The 16,539-nt window shown below is 38.0% G+C and overlaps 1 protein-coding gene across 7 annotated transcripts in view; it reads left to right on the top strand.

Moving 5' to 3' along the window:
• Nucleotides 1-16,539, top strand: part of TAF1 (TATA-box binding protein associated factor 1) — a 110,624-nt gene that overhangs the window by 66,727 nt on the left and 27,358 nt on the right. For all 7 annotated transcript variants that reach the window (XM_045297007.1, XM_045297009.1, XM_004716661.3 and 4 more), the window contains 4 exons: nt 6,179-6,246; nt 7,298-7,420; nt 8,407-8,499; nt 8,582-8,666. In XM_045297007.1, coding sequence (XP_045152942.1) covers nt 6,179-6,246; nt 7,298-7,420; nt 8,407-8,499; nt 8,582-8,666 — 369 coding nt within the window. The remainder of the gene's footprint in view (nt 1-6,178; nt 6,247-7,297; nt 7,421-8,406; nt 8,500-8,581; nt 8,667-16,539) is intronic.

Below are 16,539 nucleotides of genomic sequence, written 5' to 3'. Positions count from 1 at the left end.
CTTGGTATCAGCTCTTCTCTTTTCTCTCTCTCCTACCCTCATGAACCTTTGATAAATTATAAATTATTATTGTTTTCATATCTTACACCATCTGCTGTCTCCCTTCACCCACATTCTATTCTGTGGGGTGGGGTTACATGGTCCATCCTTGCAATTCGTTTCCCTTTCTCCCCCTTTCCCCCCTACCCTCTTGGTGTGGCTACTCCCATCACTGTTCCTGGGATGTTTATCTCTCCTGGATTCTGTGTGTTGAAAGCTTATCTGTATCAGTGTACAGACTCAGGTCTAGCCAGGTTTGTAAGGTAGAACTGTGGGATAGTGGTGGCGAAAGAAATAATAAAGCACTAGAGGAATGTTGTATGTTTTGTCAGAGCTATACTGGGAGCAGTGTTTTTATGGGTATTTGTTGTTTTTGTTTTTGATTTGTTTGAGCCAATTTGTTATTTTACTATAAGGTGACCTTGGGTTTGTTTCAGTTCATGGGCTTTGTTTTGTTTGTTGTTGGTTTGAAGACTAGGTCAGGGAAACAGTCTGGGGAGCTCTCCAGTCTCAACCAGTCCAGTTAGTTTGCTTTTTTTGTTTGTTTTTGTTCTTAAGAATTTGAGATTCTGCTCCACATTTTCTTCCTATTCTAGCAAGGTCCATCTAGTTCTGGTCTCTGGGTAGATGAGGATGTGGTTCATGTAGACTACTAGGCGCTGGAACAATGTAGGGGAGTTTCAAAATCAGATGCCTATACTTTATCCTGGATTAAAGGGCTATCGCACAAAAGTTTTAAATTGTCGGGGACACTGAGTAATTTTTTTTTCTGAAATGGGGTCAGTATGCCAAATAAGTTTGGGAACCTATGATGCAGACTATTTTTTTAAATACAACTTAAAATAAGTGAGTTTAGTGCTATAATCACAAGGGGGTAAGCATAATTATTTCTGGGAAGAACATTGAAAGCCATCTCAAATATGAATTATACAAAAGATAGATTATGTTACTTGAACCAAACAGAGTTTTACTTTTAGGGTTTATAAAATAGTATTTTGTGGCAAGTGAGATGAAATGCAGTATCATTATTGCTATTTTATGTACAAGATTTTTAAAACAAAAAAATTATTAATTCCATTTTAGCAGTACTCTTTCAATTTCAACATCGGGAATTTGTTCCTATTAAAAAAAAAACTACCGGTATGATTCAATTCCATAAAAAAGTTTTTGAGAATATTCCTTTTTTTAATAGTTTCCATGGATGATGATTTTTTTTTGATGATTTTTTGTGAGAAAGCATTTCAGATACTTCTTATCTTCCATAGTTAGTGACTTGATTACCTGACAAATCATTCCAGCAGCCTTTAAGTCGATATATCCTGTGTAAAGTAATCTCCATTATTATTATAGCAGCCATTTTATAAACAGATAGGGCTATTTAAATAATCATGAAGAGATAATCAAATCTAGCATACTCTTTTTTTTATTACTAATATGCTTTATTATTTTAAGTACCATTAAAACTGAGGTGTACCAGGTCACTGAGAAACACATTTCGATTTTAGAGTTGTTGAAATGTGAGAAAATGTCCCATTATCTTAGAATCATTGAAATACTAAAGCTAACATTCAGTGATCCTTTCCTCTTTGGCAGGCTCCTTGCTAATAAACAGGTAAGGTTTAATCATTTAGTTCTTTTAAGGCCAAGGAGGAAATTTTTGTAATTGAGCAAGCAAGAAATACTTGCACCTAGAATAATTTCAGGTTGGGTCCAAATGGAGGTGAACTGACCAAGTATCCAGTTCAATCCAGTGTAATCATGATTACAATGATCTTTTATCTGATGGTAAAGTTGTTCAGTACCCTTGGCTGTAGCTAGAGGGGATCTGCCAGAGACTTAATCTGACTAAATACTCTGCAGATGGGTTTTGGGCTCCCTTTGGCCTCTATAGCATTCTACAAATTGGGTATTCGTAATTTGGACTCTGATACTTTTCCCTTTGTCATATTTGAATTTCGTTATTGCCGTCTTTGGATCACACAAGCCGATGTGCTCCTTCCATGTGGACTTAGTTGACTCCTCGCTTAAATGGCTGCTTGTTTGAATACAAGCCTTTAAGACCCCAGACACTATTCCGATTGAAAGACGGGTGCCATCTGCTTTCTTCACCACACTTTGCTGTAGCACCCTTATCTTCAGTGATCATTACATGAGGGTGAGTATCGAGCAGGGCCACGTTATCAGAACTAGCTGTTTTTGGATTGGGGTTAGAGTTAAGTGGGGGCCCAGAATCCATCTGCTTGTCCCTGGGATGTGCATGGCTCAGGTATACTTTAGTGCTTATATTATGGCAAATTCAAAATCCCATAAGGCCAACTACCCCACGAACAGCAACAAACTAACGAGCAGAGAACAAAAGACAAAACACAGTACAACCAACCTAAAGGCAAGAAAACAAAAACCCATATAAACAGTAAAGTATAGCATTGTCAATCATCCCCCTAGGGTATAAGGTGGTTGCACTTGTAACCTCATCAATTTTTTTAATAATACATCATTCTAGACACTGGTTATGAGGAGTCTATGCCAGTACAGTTCCACCATGGACCACAACCCATGAGTTCTTTTTTTTAAAAATCATTTTATTGGGGGGCTCGTACAACTCTGATCACAATCCACATACATACATCCATTGTGTCGAGCACATTTGTACATCTGTTGCCATCAATATTCTCAAAACATTTGCTTTCTGCTTGAGCCCTTAGTATCATCTCCTCATTTCCCCCCTCCCTCCCTGTTCACCCTTCCCTCATGACTCTTAATAATTTAAAAATTATTATTTTGTCATATTTAACACTTTTCGACGTCTCCCTTCACCCACTGTTCTTTTGTCCATCCCCCAGGGAGGAGGTTATCAGGTATCAGGCATCAAAGAACAAAAAATCAAATCATTGTGAATGAGGGAGGGTGCAGATTGGGGACCAAAGACTCATCTGTAGGCAACAGGACATCCCCTTAAAGAAGAGTCGCGGGGAGAGCCTTGGAATTGGTTCCCCTGGTATCACCACTCTCAGCACTGGTCCTGAAGGGATCAGCTGTCCTGGATTCCCTGTGTTTCCTGTTCCCATCTCTACCAGTGTACATCCTCTGGTTTAGCCAGATTTGTAAGGTAGAATTGGGATCATGATAGTTGGGGGTGGGAAGCATTTAGGAACTAGAGCAGGGATCCTCAAACTTTTTAAACAGGGGCCCAGTAAAAAAAAAAAAAACGGGACCAGTTCACTGTCCCTCAGACCCGTTGGAGGGCCAGACTATAGTTTTAAAAAAAAACTATGAACAAATACCTATGCACACTGCATATCTTATTTTGAAGTAAAAAATGAAATGGGGCAAAAACACCCAGCGGGCTGGATAAATGTCCTCAGCAGGCTGCATGTGGCCCACGGGCCATAGTTTGAGGACCCTTGACTAGAGGAAAGTTATATATTTCTTTGTTGCTACATTGCACCCTGACTGGCTCGTATCCTCCCCGCGACCCTTCTTTAAGGGGATCTCCTGTTGCCTACAGATGAGTCTTTGGTCCCCAGTCTGCACTCCCCCTCATTCACAATGATTTGATTTTTTTGTTCTTTGATGCCTGATACCTGATCCCTAACCAATGATTTCTTGCTCCACACAGTTCAATCTCCCATTTGATTGAGTTCTGTTCACCCTAAGCATGGGGATTCATGCCAGGGGGTGGGGGGAGGGGAGGGGAATCTTCCTGTATCAATTCTTCCAAGTTCAAATCCCTGCTCAACAGATCAAAATTTGTGATGTTGCTACAAGGGAGGCATCGAGGTACTAAATATATGGTGATTATTGGTCCCTTTCTGTTGGACTCCCACCAAACTGGGTATTCCCACCCCCCAAGGTCCAATAACCACCACTTCGCAGGTCTAGGGTGGCCACTATGTGCTTCTCCTCACATCTGAGTACTCCTGTCTTTAGTCCAAGGGTTCAGGCACATTTGAGGGCAGGGGTCAATTCATTCTGCTGGGCCTTTATATTAAGTCCTTCTGGTGTAGCTCCTGGCTTATGCCATCCTGGCTGCAAGGTCAATGTCCAAGATCATCTTGGTGTTTAGTCTATGTCATACTTCATTGAAGGTTGGCTAGAAACATATTTGTAGTGTCTACCCAGGATCATAAAATCTGTACCATTATCCCCTTAGGTTCCCTGTAATCAATGTTTAGCACCCCTTCCTGATATGAGGTTACTTCTTCCCCCAAAACTCACCGTACTCAACCAACAGAACTATCAGTTTCTCCTCCGAAATGTAGATGTTCCTGTCCCTCGGTCTTGGCTTGATTTCCCCACAAGGTTATCCTTCCATTCCTGTGGAAGGCCCACTGATTTGCCCCAGTCTTATGTCAATGTTATGTAGCCTCAAGTGAATGGTCTTTTGGAGGAGTGACCCCAGAAAATGTGGGGTCTCCTCCATCACGATGGCTCTTGTAAGTGCCAGTAGGTAACCTTCTCCTCTTTTGTTCAGGATTTGGTCCCTAAGATTTGTTTAATTGGTGTTTCTCCTTAAAGTAAACTCATACAATATTTGCCCTTTTGTGATTGACTTCACTCAGCATCATGGTTTCCAGGTCCTTCCATGTCTAACATACTCTTAAAGGTAAATTAATTGAAAAAATACTACTATTAACACTTGATATACAAAATCAGCTTTACAATTTTTTACAACTTTTGGTTACTAAATCTGATTTTATATTATATATTTTTTAAATCTTTCTTTAATGCAGTTTCTTAAATGGTCAGGGCCCGCTTAATGCACTTTTCAGTAGTTATCCAGCCTTTTTTGGTTACTTTAAAACAAAAGTCTCACTTGCCTCTAAGGAGCATTCTGGCTGTACTTCTCCGAAGACAGATCTTGTTGGTTCTTTTACCAGCCCATGATATTTTCCATATTCTTCACCAGCACCATAATTCAAATTTATCAATTCTTCTTTGGTCTTCCTTATTCAATGTCCAACTTTCACATCCATATCCATGGTTTGGGTCAGGAGCACCTTAGTCATTAAAGTAACATCCTTTCTTTTCAATACTTTAAAGAAGTTTTGCACAGCAGATTTACCCAATGCAATGTGGTGTGGTGTTTGATATCAATTAGCTGCTTCTATTAGCATTGATTGTGGATTCAAACAAGACAAAATCCTTGACAACTTCAACCTTCTCATGATGTTACTTACTGGTCTTGTTGAAGTATGAGGATGGAATATACCCCGACATATACCTTTCCTGATTTTAAACCACACAGTATTCCTTTGTTCTCTTTGCACAACTACTTCATGACCCATATATAGGTTTTGCATGCACATAAGTAAAATTTTTTAATGCTATATATTAGGCACTAAGAAATGGAGATAAGATTGGTTTCTATCTAAACTAGCAGTTAAGCTGGTGCCCAGCACATATTAGGTGATTAAGTAAATGTAGAGTCCCCATATAATGCTTCCTGAAAAGTTGGCAGTTGAAGTCCATTGGGAGTTACCTGAGTAGAAAAACCAGGTTATCATCTTCCTAAAATTCACCCACTAAAAACTCCCTGGAGAGAGGAATTAGAGTGGAGAGCTGCTATACTCTGTTTAGAGTGGGAGGACAAGTAAGATGGAGACCTACAAAGTCTTCCCAGTCCAAAAAGGCATTTGCCTTTCTCTCTCCTTCTTTGAGATTGGGGATCCTTGGCATCATTGTGGTTATGTGTTGGGTTATGATTTGCAAGGTTAGCAGTTGAAATCCCCAGCCTCTCTCCTTGGGAGAAAGATGGTGCTTTCTACTCCTGTAAAGAAACCCACAGGGGCTCTGTGCTACAGGGTCACTATGAGTGTTAATATCAACTCAATGACATTGAGTTTGGGGGTTTGTTTGTTTGTTTGTATGGGGGGCATCCCTTGAGATTAAAGGAAAGACTTTGGAATCTTCCCAGGGCAGGATATGGTTCTGTTTGAGGGTGGAATGCCTATGTTCTGCATTGGGAAATAAAGTTTATGACGCAAATTTTTAAGGGGTGGTGGCAGGGAACCCTCTGGAGCAAAGTTCTATTCTGACACAAATAGAATAATTATAAGTCAGAATCAACTTGACAGCTAGTAGTTTTAAGTAAATGCATTAAAAAGGTACCATCTCTTATTTTTCCTGTATAATTTAGGTCCAAAGCATTCATTGACTCAGATCTCTCAATCCATGCTGGATCTCTGTGATGAAAAACTCAAAGAGGTAAGACCTGTAAAACATTTAGAGTGAAAGAAAGAAAGGCTGTAGAACTTGAAGGTGGAGGACCCTAAGGTTGAGAAAGTTGGAAATACAAAAAAGGAATAGTAAAGAAAAGTGGGAGTGGCAGGTATTTAGTATGTGTGGGCTGGACAGGACTTAGAAGTCATGCAATAAATATTTTTCTTTTTAAGATGGAAAAATGGGTCCATAGAGGAAAGCTTTGTCTTGGGCATCATGACTATAAAATAGTAGAGCTAAGATCTAGAATGTACTTAACTTTTTAGAAATCATCAAGGAAAATAACTTCCTAGGCAGTCAGCTGGAGCTACTAAATATTGGCAAGGATGTGGAGCAACTTGAAAGAGATTGCCACAATGGGCTCAAATAGCAATGATTTCAAGCATGGTACAAGACTAGACAGTGTTTCTGTTTTGCATATGGTCATTATGAATTGGAATCAATACAATAGCACTAAACAACAGCAGTGTCTGAAATTAATTTACTGGAGTAGTTTCCCTTATACAATGGTCACTAAGCAACAGTAATTAACACTCGGTGTTGAATTGTAGCAGTAATTTAACAGTAAAAACTGAGTGTAATATATAATCCTAAATTGTTGAAGATGTTATAAGGATTAAGCTTTTGAAAGCCCAGAAGTGTATATTTTTGATCAGCTTTAACAATAGAACCTAGAATGCATAAAGGTGTTTCTGACATCCCTTTAGATCATTGGTTCTCAACCTTCCTATTGCCACGGCCCTTTAATACAGTTCCTCATGTAGTGGTAACCCCCCCAACCATAAAATTATTTTCGTTGCTACTTCATAACTAATTTTGTTACTGTTTTGAATCGGGCAACCGAAAGGTTGAGAACCACCACTTTAGATTCTTCTCTTGTAGTAATCATTTATCTGGACTTTTTGTAGACAAATAGACAATTTGATGTTAAGGTTCACAGAGTAAGAACAATAGACAGCTGCTGAACTTTACATTATCCTTAAAATTTTTATGGTGATGACACCTCTGAGAAATCCCTGCCATTGTTTTATTTCAGAAAGAAGACAAATTGGCTCGTTTAGAGAAAGCTATCAACCCTTTGCTGGATGATGATGACCAAGTGGCATTTTCTTTCATTCTTGACAACATTGTCACCCAGAAAATGATGGCAGTTCCAGATGTAAGTGGCCTCTGTGCTAAATATTGTGAGAAAGTACACAATAAAGGAAAGGAATATGAGACATTCATGCATATGCGTGTTAGGGAACCAGGATGGAGAGAGTCTGTTAATTCAGACTGATAAATAATTTTTATAAATCGATCTTTTTGCTGTATGTACCTATGGAGAGATACTTACTTCATGGTGACAACAAATAGCCCTAAAGAGAATTTAGGGTGCCAGCTAATAAGAAACTATTGATTTAGCGATGCTTTTTCACAAATGACAATCCGATAAATTAACTGAGTTTTCTCTTTTGCTGTACCAGTTGATATCCATAGAATTTGCCATAACTGTGTTTTTTGAAGTAAATTGACAGACATGGCTTCTGAGGCACCTCTAGCTTTACTAACCTCCACCCTTTGGTTAGCAGCAGAGTATGTTAACTGTTTATACCAATGTGTGCATGTGATATATGTCATGTTATAAAATTTCTGGCTGAGGTTATAGAATAAGAAATTTTTATTGTAATTATAATACAGAGATTTTTACCTTAGGGCATAAGAGGACCTAATGGAGTCGAGGAAATCCTTAAATTATATACAAAGGTTTATATGATTGTGTGGTTTGATGTGCAAGGGTTCTGTGGGTGAAGGCAGATGTCGGACAGGGCAAGATATGACCAAATAATAATTTATAAATTATTAAGGGTTCATGAGCGAGGGGGGAACGGGGAGGAAGGGGAAAAAATGAGGAGCTGATGCCAGGGGCTTAGGTAGAGAGCAAATGTTTTGAGAATGATGAGGGCAATGAATGTACAAATGTGCTTTACACAATTGATGTATGTGTGGATTGTGAGAATAGTTGTTTGAGCCCTAATTAAACGATTTAAAAACATATGCAAGGGTTCTATAACTTCTGTCAATATCTTGGGAATATTTGTGCCCTAGCTAAGTTTGAGAATTTTTGATAGAGTGGTATCCATTCTCATATTTTCTTTTTATTAGTCTTGGCCATTTCACCACCCAGTCAATAAGAAGTTTGTGCCAGATTATTACAAAGTGATTGTCAACCCAATGGATTTAGAGACTATACGTAAGGTGGGTGATCAAATGTAAAATCCCATTTTGGAATTAAGTGCCTTTGTATGTGTATCTGAGTGCCTGATTCTTTTAATCACAGAACATCTCCAAGCACAAGTATCAGAGTCGGGACAGCTTTCTAGATGATGTAAACCTTATTCTGGCCAACAGTGTTAAGTACAATGGTGGGTATTCTCTCCCTTTATTTTATTGTGGTGAAAACACGTATAACAAAACAGAACCATCTCAACAATTTCTACAGTAACATTGATAATATTCTTCAAGTTTAGCAACTGTTCTCATTATCCTTTTCTAAATTGCAATTAACTTACAGTGGTAAAAAAATAATACATACTTATTTTTTAACTTGGGGGAAATAAAAGATGAGAATAAAAGTCAAATGGATATTACTTTGAACTTTGAGCCATTATTATTTTTCGATGAAATGTGAAAACTGACCTATATGCCCTAAAGCCTTAAAACTGGGGGCAAAATGTAGTGATAAACAATGGATACCTTCCTAGCTTACTGTTTTGCTCAGTATATGAATTGATAAAATAATGTGATAGTCAAAAACTTTGTACAAAATCATGGAAACCGGTATTTAACAAAAATATCAATATTTAAAGCTATTATTTCTCAACATATCCCACGGAGGTCTATACACTTATGAAGATAGCATTTCTAAATCTCTTAACTCTTCCCTGAAGAATTCTGTTCTCTTCAATTTACACCCTGTCAAAGTGGGAGTCTTGGCATCTGCACAAGACTCAAATCTTGTTCCTTTTTTCCTGTTCTCAGTTTGGGGAACAAAAGGAAGTTTGAAGGGACAAGATCAAAGCTGTAGAGTGGATAGGGTTCTGTTCCCCAAAGGATAGCTGCTGCTACCCTCAAAAGAATGAGCAAGTATAGTGTTGTGATTTTTTAAAATCTTGAGTAAAAATTTCCTGGCCTCTAATGAGGCAATTTTCAGTTTTCTTAAAACTGCTATATAATAAAGCCCTCATGATCACCCAGTGTCCTTTTAGAAAAATGTATCAAGATTAACGCTTTGGGATCAAAACAATCAATCAAAAGACTAGTCACCACAACCATTAGGACTGACCCCTCTGCTTTTAAGGTATCCTGAGGATACCAAAGACAAATGTATTACTGAGAATTTAACCTCTAGCCATCCACTGCAGAGACATGGTTAGACACATTTTGTTAGGAATACACCTGTTCATTTGTGAACTAGAATCTTAGTAGAAATACTTTTTAAATTACTCTCCTATGTGCTAGGCTCTATTAGCTACATACTGTATATACTCGAGTATAAGCCGAGTTTTTCAGCACATTTTTTAAAAATCATTTTATTGGAGGCTCATATAACTCTTTTTTTTAAAATAATCATTTTATTAGGGGCTCATACAATTCATCACAATCTGTACATACGTCATCTGTGTCCAGCACTTTAGTACATATGTTGACTTCATCATTCTTACGACACCCGCTTTCCACTTGAGCCCCTGGTGTTGGCTCATTTTTCCCCCCTCCCTCCCCGCTCCCCCCTCCCCCTCCCACTCCCCCTCATACAACTCTTAACACAATCCATATACATCCATTGTGTCAAGCACATTTGTTGCCATCATCATCCTCAAAACATTTGCTTTCTACTTGAGCTCTTGGTATCAGCTCCTCATTTTCCCCCCTCCCTCCCCGCCCCCCTCCCTCACAAATCCTTGATAATTTATAAATTTTTATTATTTTGTCATGTCTTACACTATCCAACGTCTCCCTTCACCCACTTTTCTGTTGTCCATCCCCCAGGGAGGGGGTTATATGTAGATCCTTGTAATCGGTTCCCCCTTTCTACCTCACCTTCCCTCCACCCTCCTTGTATCACCACTCTCACCACTGATCCTTAGTGGTTCGTCTGCCTTGGATTCCCTGTGTTTCCAGTTCCTATCTGTACCAGAGTACATCCTTTGGACTAGCTGGATTTGTAAGGTAGAATTGGAGATCATGATAGTGGGTGGGAGGAAGCATTGAAGAACTAGAGGAAAGTTGTATGTTTCATCGTTGCTACCCTGCACCCTGACTAGCTCCTCTCCTCCCTGCGACCCTTCTGTAAGGGGATGTCCAGTTGCCTACAGATGGGCTTTGGGTTCCCATTCCGCACTCCCCCTCATTCACAATGATAGGATTTTTTTTTGTTGTTCTTTGATGCCTCATACCTGATCCCATTGACACCTCATGATCACACAGGCTGGTGTGCTTCTTCCATGTGGGCCTTGTTGCTTCTCAGGTGGGTAGCTGCTTGTTTATCTTCAAGCCTTTAAGACCCCAGATGCTATATCTTTTGATAGCCAGGCACCATCAGCTTTCTTCACCACATTTCAGCACATTTTTTATGCAGTTTTTGTGGTAAGATTAGGTGCCTCGGCTGATACTCAGGTCAGCTTATACTCAAGTATATATGGTAATCCTTTGAAAGGAAAGATGTAGACAATGCCCTCAAGTAATTCACAATCTAGTTGCAGGAGAGAGACAGTAAGAAAATAATTTAAGAAGGGCTATAGTGGAAGGACTCATGAAGTACACTTGTTAGGTGCTATTGAATGGGCCCCAACTAAGCAGAAGGAAATACCTTCCCTAGAATGCATTTTCTTCACAATTGTTGTTATGCTTGAGGCCATTGTACCCATTGTGTCACTCCATCTCCTCGCTAAAGGATGGGACAGAGTCTCTTAACCTGAGGAATAGGAAAGATTTCATAAAGAAACTAGTGAAGTTTCATTTTGAATTATTGTCAAGCAAACATTTACTGATGCATATAATATGTGCTGGAACTGACAAAAGTCAAATTAGATATAGTCTCTAGCCTCAGATTGACTATAGTTTAGAAAAGAAAACTTATAATACTATATTATGATTGAAAGCATGTACAGAGTGCCACAGGAACATAGAATGCCTAAATCGGAGTGGGATTAGAGAAAATATTCTAGATGAGGATTTTTCCCCTCTTAAGCTGAGTTGTGGATGACAAATGTGTGGCTCTGGCTAACCAAAAAGAGAGGAAAAAATGTTCTAGGCAAAGAGAATAGCAATATTTAAATATACATATATATAGCAATATGTAAAGATGCAGAGACCTTAATTATAATGGTAAGTTTGAGAAACTTATTCTTTCGTGGTTGCAGTTAAGTGCATGTGTTGGTGAATTGATTGGTTATGTGTTTTGAGAGGTAAACAGGATGCACATCAAGAAAAATTTTATGTGCCAAGCTTAACAGTTTGTATTTAGCCTAAGTGGGAAGGCATCGATGGAATTAAGCAGCAAATGGCAATCAGATGCATATTTCAGGACAATGACTCTAATAAATAGTGTATGGAGAATAGAGGGGTAGAAATACTGGAGGACAAAGGAACAAGCTAGGCTTATTTGGTAATCAAGAGGAAAGAATTTTAGACCTTAAATTAAAAAGAGATGAACTCTAAAGATAATAAAGAGGTTAGAATTTCTAGAAATTTAACACGATAGAGTATCAACAGCCATGTTTCCTATTACTAATTACATATAAAATAATGCGTTAACTCAAAATTTGTTTATTCTGCCAAATATGAACTTGTCTCTCCACTTGATAGTTAATATTTAATAATGTATAAGTGATGACTAGCTATAGAAATGAAAGAAACTGTTAAACTACATTGGAAATGTTGAATCAAATGGAACTTCGTCTTGGTATTTGTAGAATTTCTGTAATGATTATTCAAGCAGCAGTATTGCTATTTTTATCTGACTACTAAATAGTGGTGTAAATATACTGTAACCAAATATACAAAACAACATTTTAGTGTTTCTGAATTCATCATTCTCACACAGATAGAACCTTTTTCGGGAAAACTAGAATGGTTTCCCATGTCCTTCTCAATATTTTTTTCCCTTCAGTTTTTAACTGATGGATACTAAGTAATGCTGGATCATGTTAAACCTCTGTGCACCAGATTCTCCCACTGTTCAAATAGTACACAGAAGGGTTCTAGGTGAGTCTAGAAATAAATATGCACAGATCATCTCCCCATTTGTTTTTCTTTTCCCTTTGAGTCAGTGGCCAGGTAATGTGACCCATGAAATACATTCACCTGACCAAGACAGGTATAATAAGCAGTCCTATAGCTTCCCAGAATTTTTCAGGTATGCATGCTTGAATTTTTACTCAATTACACAAAAACTAATTTGTCTAGCTTTTCTCCTCTGGCTCCTCCCCAGTACCTGCCCGGAATATTTGGTGGCACCCATATGCAATCCTAGGGTGCTTCCTGTTTCTAGTACCTATTAGGTTTGCACATCTATCACTTTATGGTGGCAATGCAATATGGGGTTGCCCTTTAATGTTCTTATCTGTGGAGAAAAGGTTGAACTTGTCAAGATTTCATTTTACTTGGATCCACAATCGGTGCTCTTGGAAGCAGCAATCAAGAAATTGAATGATGTCTTTATTGCATTGAACAAATCTGGGGCACAAGACCTCTTTAAAATATTGAAGAGTAAAAATGTCACTTTGAGGACTAATGTTTGCCTGACCCAAGCCATGGTATTTTCATTCACCTCACATGCCTATGAAATATGGATAGTGAAAATGGAATATGAGAAATTGATGCATTTGAATTGTGATTCTGGAAAATAATACTGAAAATTGCCATGGAAGAATAAGCATCTGTCTATCTTACAAGAAGTACATCCAGATTGCGCCTTAGAAGTGAGGATGGGCAACACTTTTTCTCGCCAACTTTTGCCCTGCTATCAGGAGAGGCCATTCCCTAGAAAGAGACCTTATGCTTGGTAGAGAGTCCGAGAAAAAAAGAAGACCCTGAATGAGATGAATTGATAAGATGACTGCAACAGTGAGCTCAGCGATTACAATTGTGAGGGTAGTACAGGATGGGGCAATGTTTCTTTGTGGTATTCATGGGGTTGCTATGAGTCAGAACCTATTCCACAGCACTTCACATGTAGTCAGTCATTCCCGAGTGACTCCTCCCTTACAAGTATGAGTAAATAACATAATGTGATAAAAATTTTACAAAGAACTCAAGATTTATTTTTGTTAAATCGTGCAGACAAGTTGACATTTGGCTGATTTATCAGCTTTTTCATTGTTGTTGCTGCTGTTAGTGCTGTTAGATGTAATGAGTCAGTTCTGACTCAGTGACCCTATGTGCAACAGAATGAAACACCACCCAGTCCTGCGCCATTCTCAACGATGGTTATGTTTGAGCCCATTATTGCTGTTTCTGTATTACCAGTCCATCTTGTCAAAGGCCTTCCTCTTTTTCACTGTCCTTCCACCTTACCAAGTATGATGCCCTTCTCCAATGACTAGTCTCTCTTGATAACCCATCTAAACTACCCACTGTTATTAAGTTAATTGCCTATGTAGGACTTTTAAAAATCATTTTATTGGAAGGTCTTACAGATAAAACATTCCATAGTTCAATCGCATCAAGCAATATTCTACAATTGCTACCACAATCAGTTTTGAAACATTTTCTTCTTGAACTCCTTATAGCAGCTCCCCTTTAGCCCCTCTCCCTCCTCTACTCTGTCCCTCAAGAACACCCCCCTTTTTTCCCCTTAAAATAATTTTTTTGCCATGTCTTATACAAGTCAATATATCTATTCACATACAATTTTGCTGTTCGATCCCATCAAGTGGGGTTATACAGTCATCAACGCTATCAGTTTCCTATTCCCCCTAGGATTTCTTTATGGAAGGAGACAGACAACTCCATCTTTCTCATGCAAAGCAACTGGTGGGTTCAAATTATAGTTTCTCCCAATTTGCTTCCTAACTATGGCATCACTGTTTCCTCCCTTTTTTGATTTTACAGTAATTTTTACTCATTCCATAATTAGTATTACTGTTAAATTTTATCCCCTTGTGAAAAGGAATCCTTTGTTTCCATTCTTATCAATTGTTGGCTGTTACGGTATTCAAAGCAGTTTACTTCTTTTGTGTTAAAGCTTCTAAAGCTTTTTCATCTCCCCCAAACAGAAACTGTACCCATTAAGAAATAACTTCTCATTCCTCTTTATTCCCAGCCTCTGTAAGATGAAGTCTCGGCATCCTTGCATCTAAGGAGCACTGTGGCCGTACTTCTTCCAAGACAGATTGATTTTTAAATGCTTCAGCTTTCCTGGGTACATCCTGAGATGGCTTCTAACTAAAATTGCTGTCTGGTTTCTGTCTTTGTGAGGTTGTTTATTCTAGCATTTTCGTATTAGTGGGTTCATGCAATTAATTTCTTTTTGGGACTTAGGTCACTCAAATGTTTTTAAATTTATCTGTTTTATAACTGAGTAGTAGTCAACTGTCTGTTTAGACCACTTCTTTTTCTATTGGGCTTTTGCTGGACAATTGGATTATGTCTACCTTTTGGCTATTATTAAGAATGCTGCAGTGAACATTTGTATACAGGTATCTATTGTGAGAGTCTTTACTTTCAATTCTTTGGATATATACCTAGCAGTGGAATTGCTGGATTGTTCTGTAATTCTGTTAAACTTTTGAGGAATTGTTAAATTGTTTGCATAGCTTTTTACATCAACTTATCCTTACATCCGACTCCATAGGTACTGAATCATTATCAGAAATGTTTTATGCATATGGAATTTGAAAAGAACATTAAGCAAAGAAACCAATTGGAGTTATTTGTAGTAGTCCCAAAAGTCACATTCTTTATCAGTTTAAAGAGGTAAAGTTGTCTTCTGAAAAACCCAAACTTACTGCTAGTCTAAACAAAACCGTAATAATATAATTGGTAGAAGCATTTATATTTAAGCATTATATAAGCATTTATATTTGGCTAAATTAAAAGCACTCCGTAATCTTTACCAATAGGTGGGAATGGGCTATTTGTGATAAGATTCCCTTTTCTAAAGATTTTTTAGTTCTCTAATCACTAATTGCAGATTCCTTCTTCATTAAAAATCAAAAAGCAATTTTAATAAGAAGCCATCACAGGATATGCCAGGATGGTTGGAGCATGTGTCATGAAACCTGAGAGACAAGTTTTAAAATGCTCACTAGGAGGCTACAATCTAGATTGCATAACTCAACCATCTAATCAATGCTGACTCAGCCCCTTCTGGGTTTCCAAAACTGTAACTGTTTAGCGGGGAGTAGACTGTCTTTCTCCTGCGGATCTGCTGGTGGATTCAAACTGCTGACCGTGTGATCGCAGCCCGGCATATAACCAGTATAGCACCAGGGCTCCAATGTATTTAATGTAGTTATTGTTAAATTATTGTTGTTGAGAATGTACATAGCAAAACATATACCAATTCAAGTTCCTACACATACAATTCAGTGACATTGATTCTATTCTTCAGGTTCTACAGCCATTCTCCCTCTCCCTTTTTAGAATTGTTCCTCTCCCATTAATGTAAACTCATTGCCTCTTGGGGTTCCTGTCTAATCTTTCAAGTTGGTATTGTCAACTTGATCCCATATAGGTAGATCTTAAAAGAGCATCGTGTTCGTAACAGGCCTTTTTCCCCTCTTTTTTCTGTTGTGAAACATTTTAATTCTCTTTATGATAGAAAAGTATGGTGATAAAGGCATTCAAAATCAATTTCAATCAGCTCGTAAATGGGGTGGCACTTTTAAATAATGTTAAATCTTATCGCTTATGAATTGTACACTCTTTCGTAGTAAAGATGAACTATCGATTGGTTTTAGAATTTTTTGAAATACTTAAATATTTTTAGTTTAAGATTTAAAGATCTGAAGACAAATGGGTGCATAAGCAAATGTGGCGAAGAAAGCTGATGGTGCCTAGCTATCAAAAGATATAGCGTCTAGGGTCTTTTTTTTTCCCCCCAGAGATATTTAGTTTATTCAAACTGAGACTACATTTTCAAAAACAGTAATATATCACGCAGCCCTAGTATTTGAAGTTAAAATAGTTTTTCTCTTTGTCTTTTTTTTATAAATCATTTTATTGGGGGCTCGTACAATTATCACAATCCATACATACATCCATTGTGTCAAGCACATATGTACATTTGTTGCC

The sequence above is a fragment of the Echinops telfairi genome, unplaced genomic scaffold (genome assembly GCF_000313985.2).
Source record: "Echinops telfairi isolate 266 unplaced genomic scaffold, ASM31398v2 ScPeMD7_7415;HRSCAF=8453, whole genome shotgun sequence".
In the NCBI taxonomy this organism is placed as follows: domain Eukaryota; kingdom Metazoa; phylum Chordata; class Mammalia; order Afrosoricida; family Tenrecidae; genus Echinops; species Echinops telfairi.
This window is presented reverse-complemented; position numbering and strand designations above follow the sequence as displayed.